Genomic DNA, 23,645 nt, shown 5'->3' on the forward strand with positions numbered 1-23,645 from the left:
GAGCTCTGATTTTATTCGTTAAGAAGAAAGATACATCCTTCCGAATGTGTATAGATTACCGTGAATTAAATAAGTTAACTATCAAAAATCGGTATCCACTACCGAGAATTGACGACTTATTTGATCAACTAGAAGGATCGTGTGTTTACTCGAAAATCTACCTAAGATCGGGCTATCATCAACTACGCGTCAAAGAAGAAGATATTCCAAAAACTACTTTCCGGACACGCTACGGTCATTACGAATTTTTGGTCATTCCGTTTGGATTGACGAATGCGCCAGCTGTATTCATGGACCTCATGAATCGAGTTTGTAGTCCGTATTTAGATAACTTTGTTATCGTTTTCATTGACGATATTCTCATCTATTCCAAAAATGAGCAAGAGCATGAGCAGCATTTAAGGTTGGTATTAGAATTGTTAAGAAAAGAACAGTTATACGCCAAATTTTCTAAGTGTGCGTTTTGGTTGAAAGAAGTGCAATTTCTTGGTCACGTTGTTAGTAGCAAAGGAATTCAGGTTGATCCAGCTAAAATTGAGGCCACTGAAAAGTGGGAGACTCCTAAGACACCAACACAAATACGTCAATTTTTGGGTTTAGCCGGTTATTATAGAAGGTTTATTCAAGATTTTTTCCAAATAGCTAAATCATTGACAGCGTTAACGCAAAAAGGGAAGATGTACGAATGGACCCTTGAGCAAGAGAGTGCATTTCAATTACTAAAAAAGAAGTTGACAACAGCGCCTATTTTATCGTTACCTGAAGGGAACGATGATTTTGAGATATATTGTGACGCTTCACGACAAGGTTTTGGTTGCGTCCTTATGCAACGAAAGAAAGTTATTGCGTACGCATCCCGACAATTGAAGATTCACGAGTGAAATTATACGATGCATGATCTAGAACTAGGAGCAGTAGTGTTTGCATTGAAGATATGGAGACACTACTTATATGGGGCTAAATGCACTATGTTTATCGATCATAAAAGCCTTCAACATATTTTGGATCAAAAACAGCTGAACATGAGTCAACGTAGGTGGGTCGAGCTAATAAATGACTATGATTGTGAGATTCGCTATCATCCCAGGAAAGCGAATGTAGTGGCCGACGCTCTAAGCAGAAAGGAACGAGAGCCAATTCGAGTACGAGAGATGAACATAAAAATTCGCGTGAATCTCAACTCACAAATCAAAGAGGATCAACGAGAAGCTCTTACTAAAGAAAACATAGGAAATGAAATAATGAAGAAGTATGAGAAGCAACTCGTTATACGAGAAGATGGAATTCGATATTTCACAAAACGTATTTGGATACCAAAGTTGGGTGGATTAAGGAAGTTGATATTGAACGAGGCACATAAGACAAGATACTCGATACATCCTGGAGTTGGAAAGATGTATCAAGATCTTAAGACGCATTATTGGTGGCCTAATTTAAAGACAGACGTTGCAAAATATGTCGGGGAATGTTTAACTTGTTCCAAGGTCAAATCAGAACACCAGAAGCCGTCAGGGTTACTTCAACAACCAGAAATCCCAGAATGGAAGTGGGACGGTATTACCATGGATTTTGTCACGAAGTTACCCAAGACTGCATGGGGTTATGACACCATTTGGGTAATAGTTGATCGTCTCACCAAATCTGCATATTTCTTTCCTATAAAAGAAACGGATAGAATGGAGAAACTATTACGATTATACATAAAGGAAATTGTTTCAAGGCATGGAATACCTATTTCCATTATATCCGATCGTGATAGTAGATTTACATCAAAGTTCTGACAATCACTACAGGAGGCCCTGGGAACTCGTTTGGATATGAGCACCGCATATCATCCGCAAACTGACGGGCAGAGTGATAGAACAATTTAGACTCTTGAAGACATGCTCAGGGCATGTGTGATCGATTTTGAAAACGGATGGGATAAATATCTACCATTAGCAGAATTCTCGTATAATAATAGTTATCATACGAGCATTAAATCTGCACCATTCGAAGAACTGTATGGAAGGAAGTATAGATACCTTATCTGTTGGAATGAAGTAGGAGATCGACGATTAACTGGTCCCAAGATCATACACGAAACTACTGAGAAGATAGTACAAATCAAGGAGAGATTGAAAACAGCCCGTAGTCGCCAAAAGAGCTACGCCGATGTCCGAAGGAAACCATTAGAGTTTCATATCGGTGACATGGTTATGCTAAAGGTTTCACCTTGGAAAGGTGTAATACGTTTTGGCAAAAGGGGTAAACTGAACCCAAGGTATGTAAGCCCGTTCAAGATCATCGAACGGATTGGACCGGTAGCTTATTGACTCGAGTTACCACAACAACTCGCCGGAGTACATAATACGTTTCATGTTTCAAACCTTAAGAAGTGTCTTGCAAGGGAAGACCTCACCATTCCTCTTGAAGAAATCCAAGTCGACGAGAAACTACAATTCATAGAAGAACCAGTCGAAATCATGGACCGTAAAGTTAAACAGCTCAAGCAGAGCAGCATACCAATTGTTAAGGTTCGTTGGAATGCTCGAAGGGGTCCCGAGTTTACTTGGGAACAAGAGGATCAGATGAAACAAAAGTACCCACATTTGTTTCCCGAGAACGCAAAATAGGTACAACTTTAAAATTTCGGGACGAAATTTATTTAACGGGTAGGTACTGTAACGACCCGGATTTTTCTGATCATTTTATACATATGAGATTAATATTTACATAAATTAAACATTACCAACATGATAAGCAATCCAAATTATTGAGTCTTGTGTTTTTGAAAAGAGTTTTATACAACGTTTGACCATCCAATTTGACCGATGATATCACTAACTATATAACATACGATAATTATACGATTGTGTACATATACGTATTTATACATATTTAACATGATCTAAGGATGGTTTAACATATTATTGTGTAATAATAACAATGAGTTATAAGTATACTTTGAGACTACTAACTCAAGTTTTCAAAACGGTAACTATATGTAACGTTCTTGGACATATATACCTATTACCTATAATGCTTATACAAGTATCGTATAAATACGTATTTAATCACTTTTAAAGGGTTTAAATACATAAAACAATATAAGTATATTCATAAAAGATAGTTATATTTGAATTCTTGTTCCGTTTCCTCAAGATTTCTACAAGTATATCAAGGGTATATGTAACCGTATCATACCCAGCTTCTATATGTATTTACTATTGGTATATACACATCACAATCACTTTATTAGCAGCCATGAGTCAGCAAATTTTAGATCTTAGCATGCATGATTAATCAACTTGGCATATTACAAGACTTTTACACAATATTACAAACTTATACATCATTTCACCACCATTTATACTCCATTCCATTTTCATTTTTACTACACATTTTCTCTAGCTAAAAACACCTACTTGTAAGCTTCATTCACCTCTAAGAAATCCAGCAAAAACTCTCTCAAGAATCACCTTAATAACCATCATATTAAGATCAAACAAGAACACTACAAAATACTACTTTCATTTCAAGTCTATATTCTAAGTTTACTTCCAATCTTTCAATCCAACTTCACCACTCTTTAGGATCAAGAGTTATACTTCCTTTCTAGTAGCTTTATCCAAGTAATTTGAGGTATTAACCTTATTCATAATCTTATTCGATTCATATTTATATAGCTATCTTATTTTGAGTTATAAATTATAACAACAAGAACATATTTTGAATGATTTCAAACTTGTTCGCAAACTAAATAGATCCTTCTAACTTGACTTTTAAAACACTTCAAGACCTATAATATATCATAATAATATGCTAACTTAACAAGATACAACTTGATTTTACAAAGAACACCTTAAAACTGAATTTACGTCGTCGGAGTGCAACCGGGGGCTGTTTTGAGTTGGATAATTAAAAATCATCTTAAACTTTGAATTGGAAGTTTATATTCTGGAAAAATGATATTTCTTATGAATATGTTAACATATAAAAATCTCATGGTTTAACTCAAAGTGTAAGTATTTTTAAAAATGATCATTTAGATGTTGTTTTTACGACGGAAATGACCACTTTCATAAGATTCACCTAAGTTTGACCTATAACCTGTGATTTTGAATACAAACTAAGGTATTTACTATTCATATTCATAAATAATGGCTCGATCCAAGGAAGTGGCAAGTTGAACCAACAAAAACGGAGTTGTATTGAAGAAACTACGGCTAAAACAAAATCAGGTATCCGAAGCTAGTTTAGCTACGAAAATATTTTGAGTAAAACTAAACTAATCATATATTTGCTAATTAATATGATATTTTATATATATTTACTCATAATTTGATTTTATATATTTCAGGACCACCCGTAAACAACACGTGGAGATTAATTATAAGACCTCATGATTGTACACAACACGTCATTTGACAATACGGTACTTTGGGTCACGATTTTAAATCATAAGACACCATGTACACAATACGCCATTTGACAACACGGTACCATGGGTCAAGATTAATTCTGATCAATACGAATACGATGGGGTCTTTATTTTATTAAGCAACTAATTATGGACCACTAACATCGGACTGCTAACTACGGACTAATAGATATTAAAAGTATTATAAGTATATATGTAACGATTAATTGAAAAGAAAACATGTTGATATATTATATATGGTTAGATTCGTGATATCTATCGGAGACCAGGTCGTGTTATATATCTTTAAGGCAAAAGTGAGTATATAGTCCCACTTTTAAACTCTAAATATTTCGGGATGAGAATACATGCATTTTATGATTTACGTTATGGACACAAGTGATAAAAAAATATATTCTACGTTGAGTTGTACCACTGGCATATTTCTCTGTAGCTTGGTAATTACTATTTACATGTGGTATTGTAAACGCGAATCCTGTTGATAGATCTATCGGGCCTGACAACCCCAACCGGACTGGACGACCAGTATTCAACGGTTGCACAGTACTTCATTTCGGTGACTACACTTGGTACAGTGTAGTGAGATTTTATAATAAAGGGAATATGCGACGTTGATTAAATGTTAAGTATGATTACCAAGTGCTCAACCACTTAGAATATTTTTATTAAAATGTTTATGTATAAGAAATCTTGTGGTCTATATTTATAACGCTGCTAGCATTAAACCTATATCTCACCAACTTTATGTTGACGTTTTAAGCATGTTTATTCTCAGGTGATAAATAAAAGCTTCCGCTGCATTATGCTGAATTTAAGCAAGATTTGGAGTATGCATATTTGTGTCAAAAATAAAACTGCATTTCGGAAGATTTTTAATGTGAAATATGTTGGAAATCGTATTGTTGTTATCACATGTAAAGTTTGTAAGACTAAGATTATAGCTAAACGATAATCATTATTATGTTGTTTAAATTCTTTGGTTATAATAAAGGTTATGGTTTGTATTATAAAAACAAATGCAGATTTTGAAAAATGTCGCATATAGAGGTCAATACCTCGCAATGAAATCATATGTTATTGTATTCGTCCTTATGGATTAGGACGGGTCGTCACACTCATGCTCTCGGATTGAGCCGGATTTTCTCCTGGACAGCAGTTGGAGTGTGTTTTGCAAAATGTAGGGAGATAAACGCGTAGTTGGTTAAGTCCCATTGTAAGATCCCGTACTGCTGTTCAAAAAAAATATATATTTAAGTTAAATGTTAAGAGAATGTGAACCAATTAGATCACGTGATGGTCCTAAACCTGTCAAATGAGACTCCTCCCTATCGTTCCGCTATAAGCCTTCGCCAAAGCCATGGTGTCAAAGACACGTGCTCATTTGTTGCTCGCTATATAGCCTTCACCATTAATTTGAAGATGATTTCTTGTGAAGTGGGGACCACATTTAATCGTTAAAGAAATAAAAAAATATTTTATATTTGGAAAAAATAAATAAACAACAACAATCAACTTTTTTATTTTTATTTTTTAAATTTTTTTATTTTAATTTTTACATTTTTTTATAAATAATTTATTATAAAACAACTCATTTCACTCTATAAATATACACTCACTTAACCTCATTTTACACACCATTTTCTCATCTTCTTTTTTCTATATTTTCATTTTCACTTCTATATAAAAATGCATAAACAAAATCATAATTCATCTCAATGTCAAAATTTTATGGACAATTTATTCAATTACTCAATTCCAATTTCACCCACTAATTCCTCTTCCATGCTTCAAGAGAAAAATTCTTCACCGGCTAGTCAATCTAATTATCCACCACCATCACAATTTCAACAACCATCATATTACACGCAACCACCAACATTTCAACAAATGTATTATCCACAATGTAAGTAACTAGAGGGGGGTGAATAGTTACTTACTGGTTTTTTAAAACTTTTTCGAAATCTTTAACAATCAAAACATAAGTTTTAAGCGTGGAAGCGTTTGTGTTTGTTAATGCAAGTATGTAAAGAATGTAAGTGCACAAACACAAGGATTTATAGTGGTTCGGGTGGATGTTAACTAATCCACCTTAATCCACTCCCCAATTCTACAAATTGAGAGTTTTCTTCACTATGATACTCCAAGCCCGGTGGAGTGTCCTTATACAACACTAGGTCCTCGATAAGCCGCTACTTATGAACCCTTACGTCCCTTTAAAGAATTCATAAACACCAAATGCTCTTACCAAAAGATCCTAATGCTCTAGGCTAGTGAAATCACAACTACCTTCTAGATCCCTTTAAGAAGATAGCTTACAAGTAAACTTATAGCTAAGCTTACAATCACTCATAGTTCTTCAATAGGTCACACTAACTTAATTCCTAATGGAATTGATCAACTTCCTAGATCCCTCTAAGGAAGTTGAATCATTAAACAAGATGGTGTTTCCTATCATAAGAACTATCTAGCTTCCTTGACCCCCCTAAGGAAGTGTCTTACAAAGTAAACTTAAAGATACAAATGATAAGTACAAAGTTTACATTTTAATTCTACTAGTTTAAGTAGAATCTCTCTTTCTCTCTCATAATCTCTTCATTGATATGTGCTTGAGGCTTGGGAGATCAGTAGATATGACTTTGAAAGAACGTTAGAAAGAGGTGGTCTTCTAGTTTGACAAAGATGTGTATTTATATTCCAAGAAAAACTTGACAGACAAAACTGCGGTCGAAGCACGGTCGACCTTGCAGGTTACCGTACAACTTCTGTCAGCATTTCAACATATCTGTTGGAGCTCCTTTTTCTTTGAATCTTTGGCTTCTTTACCCAATATAGAGCCTTCAAAATATGCTTAATACACCTAGAAGTTAATTCCATTACCCCTTTAATCTTGGACATATGCATGGAGGTTAACATGTGCTAGCTAAAGAGGAAAGTCCAATGTCCTTGACCATGTCATTGATTTCCTAATAAGGTAAATGCAGATTTTTATCCCTTGATAAACCACTAGCATTCAAACTTCATTTCCCAAATCTTTAAACTCTTGTCTTCATCTTTGATGGAAATATCTTGCCCATTGGAACCTTGTTACAACTTCATTGAACTAGTTTGAGAACACTTTGACTAGTTGCACTAATCACAAAGATACATCACTACATTCCAAACCTCATACCCATGTCTTCACCAACTTGTCTTTTCTTTGATGGAAGTATCTTGCTCTTTGGAACATTGTTACATCTCAAATGAACTAGTTTGAATCTAGTTGGAACTTAATGATCATTGTTACAACCTTGACTAGTTTGAACTAATTACATTTACATACATACAATGGTACTTAAAACTAATGGGAGAGCACCTCTTTAATTGGGACTTTAATGACCATTATTAGTATGTTTAAATGACACTATGTAATAAGATAAAAAGATATAACACTTGTGTGTTTAAATGACACTATGTAATAAGATAAAAAGATATAACACTTGTGTTTAAAATCATCATTAAGGTGTCATTAGGTGTGATTAATCAAGATTAGCATCTTTTGGTTCAAAACTCTTTTGAAATCAAAGAAGGCAACTACTATAAGTACGTTTAAAAAGGTTTTGTAAATTATAGATGCCTCAAAGTGGTCTAACTTAAAGTGGATGAATTTGGTTACAGAGAAAACTACGGTCGATCCACGATCGGCCGTGAGCTTGACTGTAGATCAACAGTTTTGTAAAATGGTGCAGCCGTTGGAACAGGACATCTACGGTCAGACCCGAGGTCGACCGTGGTGCAGCCGCATATCAGTTTTTACCAAATTAATCATTTATGTATTGGTCTTTTGCTAGAGATAGTGTAGGCTTGTGAACTTGTGTTGTTCAATATGTTGTTTAAGCACACAAGACTTGGTGTCATCATCAAAACAAAGTGGTTAACATTTGAATATTAATATTAGATCACTAACCAACACACAATGACCACTTAACGAAACACAATATGTTGACATTGAAACTCCACCTTATGAACCCAATCTCGGCATTGATAGGAACTAGAAATCAAAACTAACACCGATATTAAATCCGAAACACAACCCAAAACCGAAAAAACAACAAGAGAAACTAAAGGAAAAGCTGTGGCTGAGAATTGTAAAACTAAATTAATTCATTTGTCGTGGACCGCATGTGAAGAAAAAGCTTAGCGGAACGTTGGGTTAACATTAGTTTGATGCTAATAGACCTATATATTTAGTCAACCATTTGATTTATATAAAATATTGTGAAATCAGTAAGGATTGTGTCATGTATCTATTTCATAAATATTGAAATGTTTGTTAGGATCAAGATACTAGAAGATATGTTATGTATCTATATATACGGTGGCAATACAATGAAAAAGACACGATTTAATTCTTTCATGGTATCACCCTAATACCCGATCCATAACTATTCTTTTTCTTCAATTTCTAGTCGTCTACCTTTCTTTTAACCCACCATGTCTGACTACAAAATACCCCCTGCTTGCACATTTTTGAACATCTGAAACTTCATTCCTATAATCATAGAGATAGAGAATGGTCTATATGAATCATGGTCAGAATTATTTATGATTCATTGTCGAGCTTTCATGGTTATCGACCACATAATTCCCAAAGATTCTTCATCCACTACAACCTAAACCACAACTGAAAGTTTGGATCACTTGGAGTTGTAACGCACTGTCTTCATTTCACTTTATAGCGCGTGGCAAGCGCATGTTTACGCGGCGCGCAATAATAGCTGGCAGCAGAATTCGTTATTTTAATGTTTTAAAGAGGGTACTGTGGTCTTTTCACTTGTGGACGGGTTTTATACCCCAAAGCTGACCCCAATCTCATTCTTATCCTCATTTCTACCAACCAAACCCTAGAGAGAGAGAGAAAGAGAGAGATGAGGGTTTCTAGAGAGAGGAAGCTTGCGTGGGTGAAGATGGTGGTGATTCTTGCCCAATTTGGATTGGATCTTGCCTTTTCTTGGTGTGACTAGCTTCTTGGATTCATTTTGGTGCTAAGGTAAACACTAGACCCAAACTTTGATGTTTGATTCTTGATTTGGGTTAGGGTTTGTGTTATTGTTGGGTTATAACCCCATTTCTTATGAAATAGGGGGTTTGTTGTATGTATTGTGTAAGTAAACCCTATTATTGTGGGTTTAGGGTTAGATGACGAATTTGGAAGTATTTGTCAAGGTTTGGGTGTTAATCACTAGATTGAAAGTGTTTTGATGTTCTTAAGAACAGGCATTGGTCAAAATTGGGTGTTAACTTTGATTTAGTGTGAAACTAAGATTTGAGTCAAGCTTTCGTAATGTAAGTATGTAAATACTCGATTTATATATTAATTGGTGTTTTGAGACATAATCACTAGCCATTAGTGATTTTGGGTGAGTTTGACATATGTCAAATGTGGTCAAGCGCAATATGGGTCAATAATGCGTATACTGTAAAAATTGGTGTAAGTGGCATTTTAATATGATAACTAACTAGCTAGTGATCTAGTGTCGGGACCTAGGTTGGCCTAATTGATGTCAAGTATAATTTGGGTTAAACTGTACTTTGAAGAGTGGGTTTGAATTAACACCCGAAGTGGTAATTGAATTGTGTCCATTAAGTGTTAAATGGGCGGGTTTTGGCGAGCAAGGTGTGATCCCTTGGCTAAGGGATGTTTGTGTCAGGTTCTCTTTTAGAGAATGGCTATTTATGTGTATGTTGTATCTATGTGTGATATAGGTGGTTACTTGCTCGGATTTGAAGATAGAGACTTTGTTATACATGACTTGTGTGGGCATTCCAAGGTGGGTCGAATAATTATACGTGTATGTATATTGTGTATTTATTTGTGTGTTATGGTATGAACAAAGAGCTGATAGTACCATAACATGTGTGAATTGGTGCTATGATGTGAACCAAAGAGTCGGTAGCATCATGGCATGTGTGTTGTAGTGTGAACCAAAGAGCCAGTAACACTATAGCATGAGTTGTTAGGGTGTGAACCAAAGAGCCGGTATCACCTTAGTGTGAGTATGACTCAGTGTTATGATGTGAACCAACGAGTCGGTAGCATCATGACAAAAGCATAATGGCGTGAACCAAAGAGAGGGTAACGCCATAACATGTGACGTATGGTGTGAACCAAAGAGCCGGTAGCACCATAGCTTGGGTATGGTTAACCATACTGTGTGTGTGTTGTTTATTTATCATTTTATATTGTGACGAATATATGCTATTGGTGATGCTAGCTTGTTGTGAATTGTGAGTATTTAGCATTATACATTGTGATTGTATGCTAATTGGATTGCTAGCTCGTATGCGGTATTTGTGTAAGTGGTTGTAAGTAAATAGGTTATATATGTATATGTATAATTATTGCATTCATTAAGTGTAAGCTTACCCCTCGTTGTTGTTACCATTTTATAGGTACCATTTGTTAAGGATGGGACTGCTAGTTGCTAGACTAGTTGCTTTTGGGTTGCTTGAGCTTGATGGGGTAGCTTTTGGATATTCGGACGTGGATTGGGTACTTGGTAAATCCTCGAGACTATGCTCTTGGTATCGGGTTAGGTCATAGAGTCCTAACTCGTCTAAATGTATATTTGGGTCGAAATTACACCGTTTGGTTGTATGGGTTGTCAAAACCGTTTTGTAAATTTATATACATTTGTTGTACGTCGAATTTGTACGTCGTTAAACAGGTATTGGTATAATGAAATTGCTTTGCTGGAAAATTTGGCGTTTACCTTAAAATGTTGTTGATCCTGTTTTGTGTTATAAGGCACGCCGCGCAGACATTTGCGCGCCACACAAATATGCCTGGTTCTAAACCGTTTAAAAAAACGTGTGTTTTCTCGTGTTACATTTTGGGGTCGTTACATGGATGCGATCGTTTTACAGTGGATCTATGGCAAAATTTCTAAAGACCTTATGAGCACAATTATGAAGAAAAACTTGACTGTCGAGGTAGCATGGACTCGTTTGAAAAACGTATTTCAAGACAATTACCACTCCCAACTTGTTCATCTCTAGTACAAACTAAACAACATCAAGATTGATAATTTCCCAAACTCATTGGAAAATTGTCAAGAACTCAAAAAATTTGCGGATCAACTATTCAACGTGGGTCCAAAAATTGACGATGATCATTTAATTTTACAGATGGTTACCGGTCTGAACTATGATTTTGTCATCTGGACAAAAAAGATTCATTTTGAACATCTGGACTCGCCTGAAACTCCAGATGTCTTGTACTTCGAATCCCACACAAAAATTCATTTTGAAAACAAGTTAAAGAAAATTACACCGATGTGTTGACAAAAAACACAGCCCAAACCAAATGAGCGATAAATGGAGTAAACTTCCAAAGGAAGCAAGTGTTTTCCCTCCTTTTACACTGATTTCAAAAGAAAAGGTCAAGCAGTCAATTGGAGGACGATATCATGGCAACTAGCTGCTCGTTCGGGGTACGAGGACCAAACAAACATGGAATTCGCACACGATGCAGTTTGCAAAGTTGTGAAAGAAGTGTCGAAGTTCTTCGCGCCATAAGGTGTAATGGATATGTAAGAAGACCCCCGGGTCAGAGGATCCGACCAATTTGGGCATCGATGAACTACTAACATTAAGTTTAACTTTAATGAAACTCGAATTTGGGGAATTTATTTAGGGATGATCAAATTCGTTGTACACCTGGTCGCGACCTTAGCCGCAAGAGCCAACGAAGGTCCGAATCTTCTGATTCTACTTTCTCTCGATGTTCGACCAAAGATGTTCACGTAGAAAACAAAAAAGTCACGATGAATAGAAAAGACCCACCACAAGTGTAACATCCCTAAAGCCGGCCTAGGTAGATTTGACCATTTTACCCTTAAGTAACATTAAGTGAATGATTATGTAATAATCATATTATGATTGTTATTATAATATTATTGGTCCATTGGGTTCGTTTTGTGACAGGGTCCTGGAACAGGTCTTATTATTTATTTCTGACTTCGTTTAGTTGCCGAATCGGGGACAAAAAATATCTGATAACAATTAAATACCCGTATGTTATGATGTATGGATTTTAACACCCATTTGAATATTGTGACCGACCTAATTTCCCCATTTTATTTCTCTCTGTCACGACTTATTCCCCATTTTTCTTCTAGTTCTTTAGTCTAGCAAAACCCTAGCTTAATCCTTATTGCATATGATTTAATCCAAGCCCTATATCCGTTCTTGTGCATCTATAACGCGTCCTAACAGGTTTGTATCTCTGATTTCGTGATTTATCTTGGATAAATTAGGGTTCTTGAAAAAAGTTAGAAAATGCATTTTTGGATTGAATCTTGTTCTTGCGTTGTTGTTAGCTTGCTTTAAGTTATATTAGTGATGTAGACTTGTTTGTGCTTGATTATTAACATGTTAATTAGTCAAAACATTGCTCGAAGCACAAATTTTGGGGTCAAAATCCGACTGGACAGCGACATTTGCTGTTGCTGTTTTTCTAGCTGCTGCTAGGGGTGTGCATTAAATGGTTTCGACCACAAAACCAACCGAACCAATTTATTTTGGTTAAAGTAGGTTGGCTTATTTGGTTTTGGTTTGGTTTTCTGGTTTCACCCGAAAATACTAATGGTTTTCGGTTTGGATTTGGTTTGTAAAATGATCATTTGGTTACAAACCAAAAAACCGAAATATACTACTACTACTATTTATGGTATAAATATATATATTAAATATTAAATATATTAAATCTATATTGATGTGGTGTAAAGTTGAGCCCATGTACCTAATATTTATCCACTACTCCATACTGTGAATTTTTTGTACCTGGAAACTTAGTTGCTATTGTATTCGTTTTTATTTCTATGCTACTAATTTGTCGTACAGTTCGTTGATATAGTTTAGATTGTAAATATAGGTTATAGTGCATGCTTGACATTAAATATTGTATAAATTGTATACTTATAGTTTAATCAATAAAATATATTTGATTTTCTTAAAAAAAATAAAACTACACAGTTTTTTATCAATGAGATTTAATTTGGTTTAACCAAAACCGAACCATGTAAACCCATTTCTTGTTTGGTTGAATTGGTTTGGTTTTGTCAAATTTGATTCGGTTATTGGTTCTAAAAAATATTCTTGAAAACCAAATAAACCAAACCGAATAAACCTCATAAACCATAAACCAAGTGAATGAACACTCCTAGCTGCTGCTGTTTCTGCTGCAATTTCGCAGCTGGAGCTGCTATTTGCTGATGTTTTTGCAGCCCTGTTGTGCCTCTATTTTTGGTTCATGTGTTGGTTTGTTCTCCCGTTTAACCCTTGATCTATTTGCATAAATTGGGACTTTTAATTAGTATTAACTTGATATTGTGTCGGATTATATATAATTGTATGCACATATGAAGATTGTATGATTTATATAATTATATAAGTGTATATGCATGTATATGTGTGCATACATGTGTTGACTGCCCATTTTGCTCGCGGCCCGTTCGAATGGTTTTGGGCATTGCATATATGAATATAGGTGTATGAATATATATGCATGGATGTGTGTGTGTGTGGATATATATATATATATATATATATATATATATATATATAGTAAAGGGATCAAATGAGAACTTTTTTCTGTGAGAACCCTAAAATACACCAAAATACACTGAAATTCGAGCAAAAAAGTTGAGATTCGAGCAAAAAACGTGAAATTCGAACAAAAAAAGGCGGGCGAACAAAAACGTGATATTCGAACAAAAATTGTGATTCTACATTTTTGAAATTCGAACAAAAAAATGTAGAACACGCTGTAGTCCAACAAAAATATTGAAATTCGAACCAAATTTTTTTTTTTTCGTCCGTGTTTTTTTTGCTCGAATTCCGTCTTTTTTTGCTCGCCCGCCACTTTTTTGCTTGAATTTCAGTGTATTTTTGAGTTCCTTGAGTTCTCACAATAAAAAAAGTTCCCACTTGATCCTCTCCATATATATATATATATATATATATATATATATATATATATATATATATATATATGATATTTCTCGATTTACACATATTTTACCTCGCAATATCTTCCTCGTTTCACTCGTTTTTGAGGTTTATTGAGTTCAGAAGATGGATATTTGTGCAATTGTGTTGGTTCAAGGGATCATCTTGGTGCAAAATTGACCAAATCTTGCCAACTTAGTGAACCAAAATGCAGGGCAAAGTTGAAAGTGCAAGTCAAATGCAAATGTGCAATTTCAAGTGAGAAAAATGAAGTTTCAAAAAATGCAGTGCAAAAGTGCGGCGCACCAAACCCATGATGCGGCGCACCATATCAAAGAAATCTACAGAAATTGGATTAGAAGTTGAAGAAGGAATTGCATGTTATAAGGTACGGCGCACCACCCTTCAGGTGCAGTACACTTGACCTCAGTACAAGGGTGCGTCGCACCATTTAATAGGTGTGGCGCACCTACGTGGTTTTGGGTGCTGAATTTTGCACCTATAAAAGGAAAAAGATAGGGTTTCATTTGGAGAGAGCTGCACTTTTAACCTCGAAATATACCCTAAAAACCCTAAATTCATTTTCTAGTGGAAGATTAAGGCAAATTTGGAGGATTAAGCTCAAGTTCAAGAAAGTTTAGTGTTAAATCTACATCATATTTCCATTTTGGGTTGTAATCTCCACCTTCTTCTTCATTGTTTTCACTTGAATACTTGTATTCTGAAACATGAAGCTTATTTGTGATACTTTATTTTTGATTAGTGCTAGTTTAGCAATGCTTAGCTAATTTGATTGTGTTTACTTGTCTATGAAACTCTAATGTAGAGTTATGCCCCAAGATCTAATGATTAAGTGTTGTTTGAATGAAATAATTGAGTAATTGTTTTTGAGTTAGCTAATGATCCATTGCTAGTTATTGTTTTGAACTTAACTTTGATTATATGAGTTGTTGATCATTTCTAAGTGATTTCAAATGAAATTCAATTTATACTTCAACATATTTGCGTGATCTAGACAATCAAGGAAAGGAGTACAAGAGATTGTGTCCTCTAATTGAATTCGTTTTCAAAGTGTTCTTAGTCAAAAGTAGTGGTGCTTAGTTTTCTTAAGTGGTTTTTGATTACTATGGGATTTTAAGTGATTTTAATCCAAACAAAATCTCAATAACTTCTCATGGTTCAACTTGATATTGTAATTCGATGCTTATGTGAGTTTGCAAAGTGTAACTTGATTAAGGTTTAGTAGTGATATTAAACATCTAATAGTTCAACAACGAATGTGATACCAACTAGGATGAAACGGGGCAATCCAAGCATAAAGGTGGATTAGATAAGTGGACACTACTTAGTTACTTGATTTATATTTCGATATTTAGTTATTTGCTTGTTGTTGCGAGTTTTAGTTATTAGTCAAAATCAATCAACCCCCCCCCCCCCCCCCCACCAAACCTAGGACGATTATTAGTTTTTGATATTCAATTAACCTACTCTCTTGGGATGAACTTGAATGAATGCTTACATGCAAAGTGCTATGATGATTGGGTCCTAGTTGCTCGTTAGTTGTGTGCTTATTTGTAGTGTTTAAATCTAGTTTTATTAAGAGTCTTGGAAACACACCAAAAAAAAAATATATATATATATATATATATATATATATATATATATATATATATATATATATATATGTATATATATATATAGTGTTTTAATTAAGAGGAAATCACTTTTTTGGAGAGGAAGTAAATTTTTTTATTTTTATTTATTTTTTTTTTTAATTTTTTTTTCAAGTATTAAGATCTCATGAAAATATGATAACATGCATCATATGTAATGTTTTTATCGAAGTCTTTTTAAAGGGGTTATAAATTAGGGTTTAGAGATTAGGGTTTAGAAATTAGGGTTTGGAAATTAGGGTTTAAGGTTTAGAAATTAGAAATTAGGGTTTAGATTGAATTTTTAACACGAACGATTTAGAGTTTAGGGTATAAACAGTTTCTGGACAAGGATGGACATTAACGAGTTTGTGATAATCAATTATGAAAGCCATTGACTTTGTGGAGAACAAGTCGCTGGTGTTTAGATCCCATGTCCAGGAGTCCATCCTGTCACTAAGAACATCCGAATCATTAATGGAAGTTAGGTTACCAAACTCACATGATGCAAGTTTATTGGGTTTCTGGCCCAGTTCCATATTGCGGCAACATCTATACTATATTTGCAGACTCGATCACTGACGAGTGTGTTTTTATTTACCTCGAGAGCATATAACCTCCTGAAATGATCTTTGAAACATATATTATCATGCAAAAATTAAACCGGATTTTACAGTGAGAACCATTACCGGTGTTTTTGATAAATGAGTTTGTGAAGTTTATCCCAATATCATCAATGGCCTTACCAACTTTGATTATTTCGAGCCAAGTAGAAGATCACGAGTGATCTCTCAAGAATTTGAAGACTAAATACCTCCATATTCCCCATAAATGATCGTTATAATGTTGACCCACAATGCATTACAATTAGTTAAGAAAAGCCGCCACCATTTGGCGACAAAAGCAAGATTTTTGGCGTATAAAGGATTAAAGTCCTGATGTTTGAACCCCCGTTCTTATATGTTTAAAGTCCCGGCAAGAGCAAGATCATATGGTAATGATGTCAGAACAAATTTTTTTTTTTTTAACGGCAAGCTTGCATCTGTCAGAACAATTTTGAATTACATGATTTATAATATACCTTTTAACTATTTTATTATCACATTTGACGATTAATATAGATTTAATCTATGATAATAAAAATCGTAAATGTATAAAAAAAAATGTATTACCTCCATCACAACAAGCGAGAACCTTAACTAGTTAGTCACTAATTAGTAATACTATGTACTATCCATTCATTACCCTTCTTATTCTTCACTCCTTAATATTAATATTGCACCCATACATTATATTGACATACATTATATTGAAGTGTTTGTAACATTTGAGTATTTCACTATTATCTTTATAATTAAAATTAGATAATGTATGGATGATCGACTGTAGTACTACTCCATAAAAGTAACATGTTTTGGGAAATAAAATATGGATGATCGACTATAGTACTACTACATAAAATTAACCTGAAAAAGAAAAAGAAACGAAATGGGTGGTGATATTTTCACTCATGATTTTGATAAGAGAGCTGATTCGTACACCACTAGATTTTAGCCATCACCAAGAAAGATGCATTAAAACATTGTACTGTACAACACTGTAATGCATATTTGGTGGTGTATGGCTAAATTTAGTGGTGTACGAATCAAACCCTTTTTAATAAATCCACAATCTTATGTTGGAGTTTATTTGAGGGTATTTCTTAAAGATAGGCTTAAATAAAAGTGGATCTATCATAATTGAGTTTGGATATATCACCTCCAAGTGAAATAGCTTAAGCAAATAAAATTTTACCATTTTAAAAAAAAAAAAAAAAAAAAAAAAAAAAACATTAATATATGATACTTAATGGGCCAATGTTATCTGTTTTGGGAGATCCACTATAGTACTACTCCATAAAAATAACCGTAGGGGTGGGTTATGACTTAATGGGCCAATGTTTGTCATGACCAATATACGGATTATATCATTTTTATCGAATTAACAGGTAATTCCGTTTCTAATATCTTAACAAAAGAAGAAAAAAAGAAAAATACAATAAAATCTTAGGTTGGAATATCTTTGAAGTGGTCGAGGAAAATGTCGAAAATGATGATAACATAATTACCCATCTACCAAATTAAATAAAAGGGGCTACAGAGCTCGTACATATGATTTAGAAATAATCCAATCCAACATTAGCTTTGTTAAATATTTAACACCCCAAAAATACACGACAAAAGTCTTAATAATTCGAATAAATACGATTCGCCAATTAACGAGATCGAAGAAAACAATTTCTATTTACATTGTTGCTTGCCCGAACCTCTTGGAGACGGGTCGTTGAACCACTTCTGTTGATTACGGTTAACATTTTGAGTCGCTTCAGGTTGTTTCTTTTTACGCCTACCTTGTTGTGACATTCGAGCATGGTAAGATAAAATGGCGAAATCGTTATAGTCCTGTAACGGGCTCAGGGCTTTAACAACTTCGTCCATTGAGGGTCGGGCCTTTGAGTCCCGACTTAAACAATTGTATGCGATTTGAGACACCTTTTGGACTCCTTTCACCGAGTAGTTTAGTTCCAATCGAGGATCAACTAATTGATAGACTTTTCGCTTGTCGGCTAGATATGGGCGGGCCCACATGACCAGGTTTTGTTCTCCACTTGGACGTTTTTTGTCCATTGATCTTCGTCCCGTTAAGATCTCCAAAAGTACAACTCCAAAGCTGTAAACGTCACTCTTAGAAGTCAAGTGCCCTGTGAAAATACACATTTAGTAAACGTGACAAGTACATTTTTATAACTTGTACATTATTGTGTATGATTATGATTATTATTAGTACCTGTCATGACGTATTCAGGGGCGGCGTAACCATAAGTTCCAACGACCCTAGTTGAAACATGAGTTTTGTCTCCTTGTGGTCCTGCTTTCGCTAGACCGAAATCTGAAAGCTTTGCGTTATATTCCTAACACGATAAAAGTAAACAAAATAAAAATATATGATCATTTATATAATTATATTGAACTTTTATTTAGAAAAGAATTACAATAGACTTAAAGTGCGCTTACAGTGTCAAGAAGGATATTCGAGGTCTTGAAATCTCGATAGATGATGGGCTCGGTTCCTTCATGGAGAAAAGCTAGCCCTTTAGCTGCACCCGTAGCTATTTTGATCCGGTTAGACCATGGTAGTGGTATGGTTCCTTCAGGCATGAAGCCATGTTACAATTAGTAAGGTGCATTTAACCATTTACGCCTTATTGTAACGTAAAGATCACATATAATCGTTAAGAAATGAATATGAATATATTGATTAACTTACTTCTGAAAAGGTGATTCTCAAGGCTTCCACGAGTCATGAATTCGTAAACTAGTAGGCGTTGATCGTCTTCAATGCAATATCCGATGAGCTTAACTAGGTTCGGATGATGAAGCTGACCAAGAAAATCAACCTCTGCCTACACAAACCATAAAAAAGAAGTGCATGAATATAAGTTGTGAAAACTGATATATATGCAAGAGCATGTTGTACTGAATACTGTAAAACCCATCACTACATGTTTTAGGTGTACCAATGATTATGTGCACTATGAGTTGTACTTGTACAACATAACACAATCATCTAAGTTCAACACTTGTGGCAACATGTTTAAGTACTACTACAAATGTGTGTTTATCAAAGTTTTTACTTTATACAAGAACCATGGGTTGTACACTAAAACCCACACATACAAAAAGGTAGACCTTTTTGTCTGTGTGTTTCTAATTTTTACTTGGTACATTAAAGTTATAAGGTTTTTTTTCTTTCGAGTAATCTGAAAGGGAGAATATATTTATTAACTCTGACCGTTTCCCAGACCTTACCTGGCCACTTCAGGATTTGAATCTCCGACTTCACGCACGGAGTTCAGGACCATAACCACTGGGCTATGGTGGGATGATTTTTTACTTGTACATTATGAATGTAAAAGTTGTATGCATTTTTTGTAGGATCATTTTAGCTTTTAGAATGAAACCATTACTACTATTAAACATTAAGCAGTAATATTAGATTATACTGATATACTAACCACCCATTCTCTATGGCCTTGAAGACCATCTGGCTTCAAGCTCTTGACAGCAACTGTGATACCGGACCCTGGTTTAGCCGGGGCCGTGCCATTTTCCTCGATCCACCCTTTAAAAACAAACCCAAATCCTCCTTCGCCCAATATGCTATCTGGTCTGAAATTTCCTGTAGCTAATTTCAACTCGTGGAAACTAAACTGAAGAAGTTGTCGGGGCTTCTTATCTGACTGATAGAACTCTTGATTCTGTTTTGAATCTGAAGAGTTTTGGGGTTCGTCTGGAGCACACATTTCCCTGTTGCTAGCATTCAAGTAACGTGTCTCGTTTGCTAAACAAAATTAAGTCCTTAATTAGTGAAAAGATATACAACACATGACCTTTATATACTACTTAATATAACTATAATTCTAGAAAGATGAAAATATATGTCATTATGCTAAATGGAACCAATTATTTCGACTTGTTAAACCATTAAAACAAATCGGAACCTAAAACATGCCTAATTCTCTTAAAATTATGGAATAAGTTTTACTCAAAATTATATCAACTTGCACCCGCCCTTATGGCCTAGTTGTACGCCCAATACCTTGTGTATTGGATGGGGTGGGAGATCTCAAGTTCGAGTCCCTCTCTGAAAGATATCCAAGGTATTTACCCGTTTATGGATTGCGCCCCGGGAGGTTTTACCGACCCGTATTTCTGAAATCCGGCACGCTCTGCCTGCCCCTCGTGATGGTATAAGGATTGAGTCACTGTAACGTGGTTTAGGTTTTCGCCCAAAAACATGTGTATGCGTGAAAAATGATCGGGTGGGTGGTTTCTATCCCCGTCAAGTGATTCCAACTACTTCCCTTTATAAAAAAAGGTTCTCAATAAAATTTGTCACAGATTCCATGCAATTTAAAGCCAAATATGTGCATATGTTCTTGATCATCGTCTTGATCCGGTAAAATTTAATCTAAAACGTTTATTAGTTTTCGATATTTCAAGGGCATTTTGGTCATTTCAGATTGATAATCCCTTAGGTATATATTCTTTTGCTTTTAAGACATCCCGCTATATTCTTCTGTCTTTATCCATAAACTATATGTTTGTTATTGTCTTGTTTTAAAGAATGACAAGTGATTTAACTGTTCTAATCCATTAAACAACTTGTCTGTCTATTCATTAAAGGGTACTTCAGTCATTTTACTCCTATATTGCAAATCAACATTTTTTTGAACAAGAACAGGGGTTGCACACTATAACAGAGAGAAACAGAGCAAAGAAAGACATATACACTAAAATCAAATCTACAACAACAGCAAAAAGATTCATTTTAAGATCATTAATGATTTAGCAAAAAGATTCATTTGTATGATCATACAACTACTGTAGTCTAAAGTTGATAAGTTTTTATCAAATTAAACATAAAAATTACCTGCATCATAAACAAGACTTGTTCTTGGGAAAGAATTGACAGAGTTTCGTCTTGATTCAGCGGAAGGCTTACAAGAACCACTGCTTACACTGCGCCTTAAAACTGACCAACACCCACACTTTTTATCCATTTGCCCACTAATATCTCTCTATATGTACTTTGTCTCTCAATAAAGCTGCTATTTTTATTTATTCTTTCATGTGGGTGTTCATGAAATCAAACAAAAAGATTTACTTGAACAATGTCTATTTAATATTTTATATAATGGGTGTTCATAATTCAAGAAATCTTGAATGAAAAATGAAAGCTTTACTGAAAATGAATCCTCCTTCAATAATTCAAAAAATCTTGAATTGATGATCAAAACTGTGTTTCATGTGGGTGTTTTCATTCAAGAAGTCTTGAATGAAAGTAAGAAAAATAGGGGGAATGTTTTTTTTTTTTATCAAGTTGTATGATAAGAGAAGAGAGATAGATAAATAGAGATGTATGGATTCTGTGTTTGTTGCTGTTGTTGGTTGAGTAAAAGATTGTAGAGAGCATCAATCATGGTCATCATCACCACCAAGACATTGTGTACAAAAACAACTTTTTTGCCCACCACTTTTTCTGTGTGGGATGCCTTTCTCTCTCTAATTACCAAAAGTGGCCTTTAAATGGGACAGTTTTTGGGTGATTTTAAAGGAAGCTTAATTACCATTTTTATATTCACAATATATCATTGTTAATTTGTTAGTAGACTATTAAACATGATTGATGAAACAAGTTTTTAATATATCAACTCTATTAGTAATTGTTTTGTACAATACAACTGTTAATGTAACCATCCAGGCATAGTCTGGGTGGCCACCAGGACTTCCAATGAAGCAAGAGGTCACGGGTTCGATTCCCTTCAAGGCAAAATATCTTGGGGCGAGCTCCATTTAGTGACTGATTGACTAGATGATGTTTTGCCTGGTAGCGGTGGAGGCCTGGCTTGCCGTTTACCCGTGGTTTACCAACTAGAGGGGAGCCATTATGGCTCGTCGCTAGGGGGTTCCTCGGAAAAAAAAAAAAAAAAAAAAAAAACAACTGTCAATGTATATATATAATTGAGTTAAAAATAGATAAATATAACCGAGTTTATCAAATAATTAAGTAGAAATAGCACCTCCAATTAAACATGGCATAAACAATTAAATCACCAAGAAAAAATATGATATAGTTTCTTGTCTAGAAAATGTGATATTAATGTCTTAAACACTTCAGAACCCTTATGAATTTTGATCCTAACTTCGTCACTACTCTTAAAAGAAATTTTCACTTGTATATAATAACTATTAAATTAAGTAGCATCAAATTTCACAAAATAATTTTAATTTATTGCTTTCAATTCAATAAATCATTATTATATAATCAGATAAATTTACCTTGATTATGATTGCAATATTTACCTTTATCAAACATATAATAAAATCTGGAAATTATTCGGGGACGGGCGAGTGTATATAAGTGTTGATCGCATCATCTAACGAATTTGAAAGGAAACAAATTAAATACGGAAAAATATGGTAGTTACAAATTACAATGATAAAGGGCGTATTTCCTGCTTTCTCAAGTTACAAAAGATATGTCATTTTTGCACAACTATTATTATTACTTATTTAAAAGTTGCATCAATGAGAAAAGCATATAATTTAATTTACAATAGATAGATTATATTCGGACCAGTTAAATCACATAACTTGTCATACATAAGTCATCAACATTAACAATTTAAAAATAACAGAACCTCATTTAAGTAGTCTAAATGAAAACACAAAGTGATGCAAGAAAATTCAGTTATTACTATAATATGGTTTTAACATAAAAAGGGTATATTTGTAATACCATCGCCCTCTTTCTCCAAAAGGACCATAATGTGACATATTAATGACCCTTTTATTTATTCATCATTGTTACAATGTTCATATCAATAAAAGGGTATGTTTTTAAATTCTTCTCCCTCTCTTTAACATTACTAAAAATGAGGAAGAAAAATGGGATAGTGTTTGGATGATTGTGTAGGGAAATATAATGTCCATACTACATCATGTCCAACAGTCCAAGAACACCTCATTATATCTAGAACT

General features: G+C 34.4%; 1 protein-coding gene across 1 annotated transcript; it reads right to left on the reverse strand.

Moving 5' to 3' along the window:
* Nucleotides 1–18,217: 18,217 nt before the first annotated feature.
* Nucleotides 18,218–21,876, reverse strand: LOC139844005 (serine/threonine-protein kinase PBL35-like). Its single transcript, XM_071834507.1, has 6 exons — nucleotides 21,535–21,876; nucleotides 20,117–20,442; nucleotides 19,369–19,504; nucleotides 19,116–19,249; nucleotides 18,889–19,012; nucleotides 18,218–18,802 (listed from the first exon to the last, which is right to left on the reverse strand). The coding sequence occupies exons 1-6, from the start codon at nucleotides 21,662–21,664 to the stop codon at nucleotides 18,342–18,344; spliced, it is 1,311 nt and encodes a 436-aa protein (XP_071690608.1). The 5' UTR covers nucleotides 21,665–21,876; the 3' UTR covers nucleotides 18,218–18,341.
* Between the last annotated feature and the right edge of the window lie 1,769 nt (nucleotides 21,877–23,645).

The sequence above is a fragment of the Rutidosis leptorrhynchoides genome, chromosome 1 (genome assembly GCF_046630445.1).
Source record: "Rutidosis leptorrhynchoides isolate AG116_Rl617_1_P2 chromosome 1, CSIRO_AGI_Rlap_v1, whole genome shotgun sequence".
Taxonomy (NCBI): Eukaryota; Viridiplantae; Streptophyta; class Magnoliopsida; order Asterales; family Asteraceae; genus Rutidosis; species Rutidosis leptorrhynchoides.

Coding starts and splice junctions, on each gene's coding strand:
- LOC139844005 (XM_071834507.1), bottom strand. CDS start 21,664: ATGGATAAAAAGTGTGGGTGTTGGTCAGTTTTAAGGCGCAGTGTAAGC. Junction 19,250..19,368: donor TGAGAATCACCTTTTCAGAA/GTAAGTTAATCA, acceptor TCATGCCTGAAG/GAACCATACCACTACCATGG. Junction 19,013..19,115: donor CGAATATCCTTCTTGACACT/GTAAGCGCACTT, acceptor TTATCGTGTTAG/GAATATAACGCAAAGCTTTC.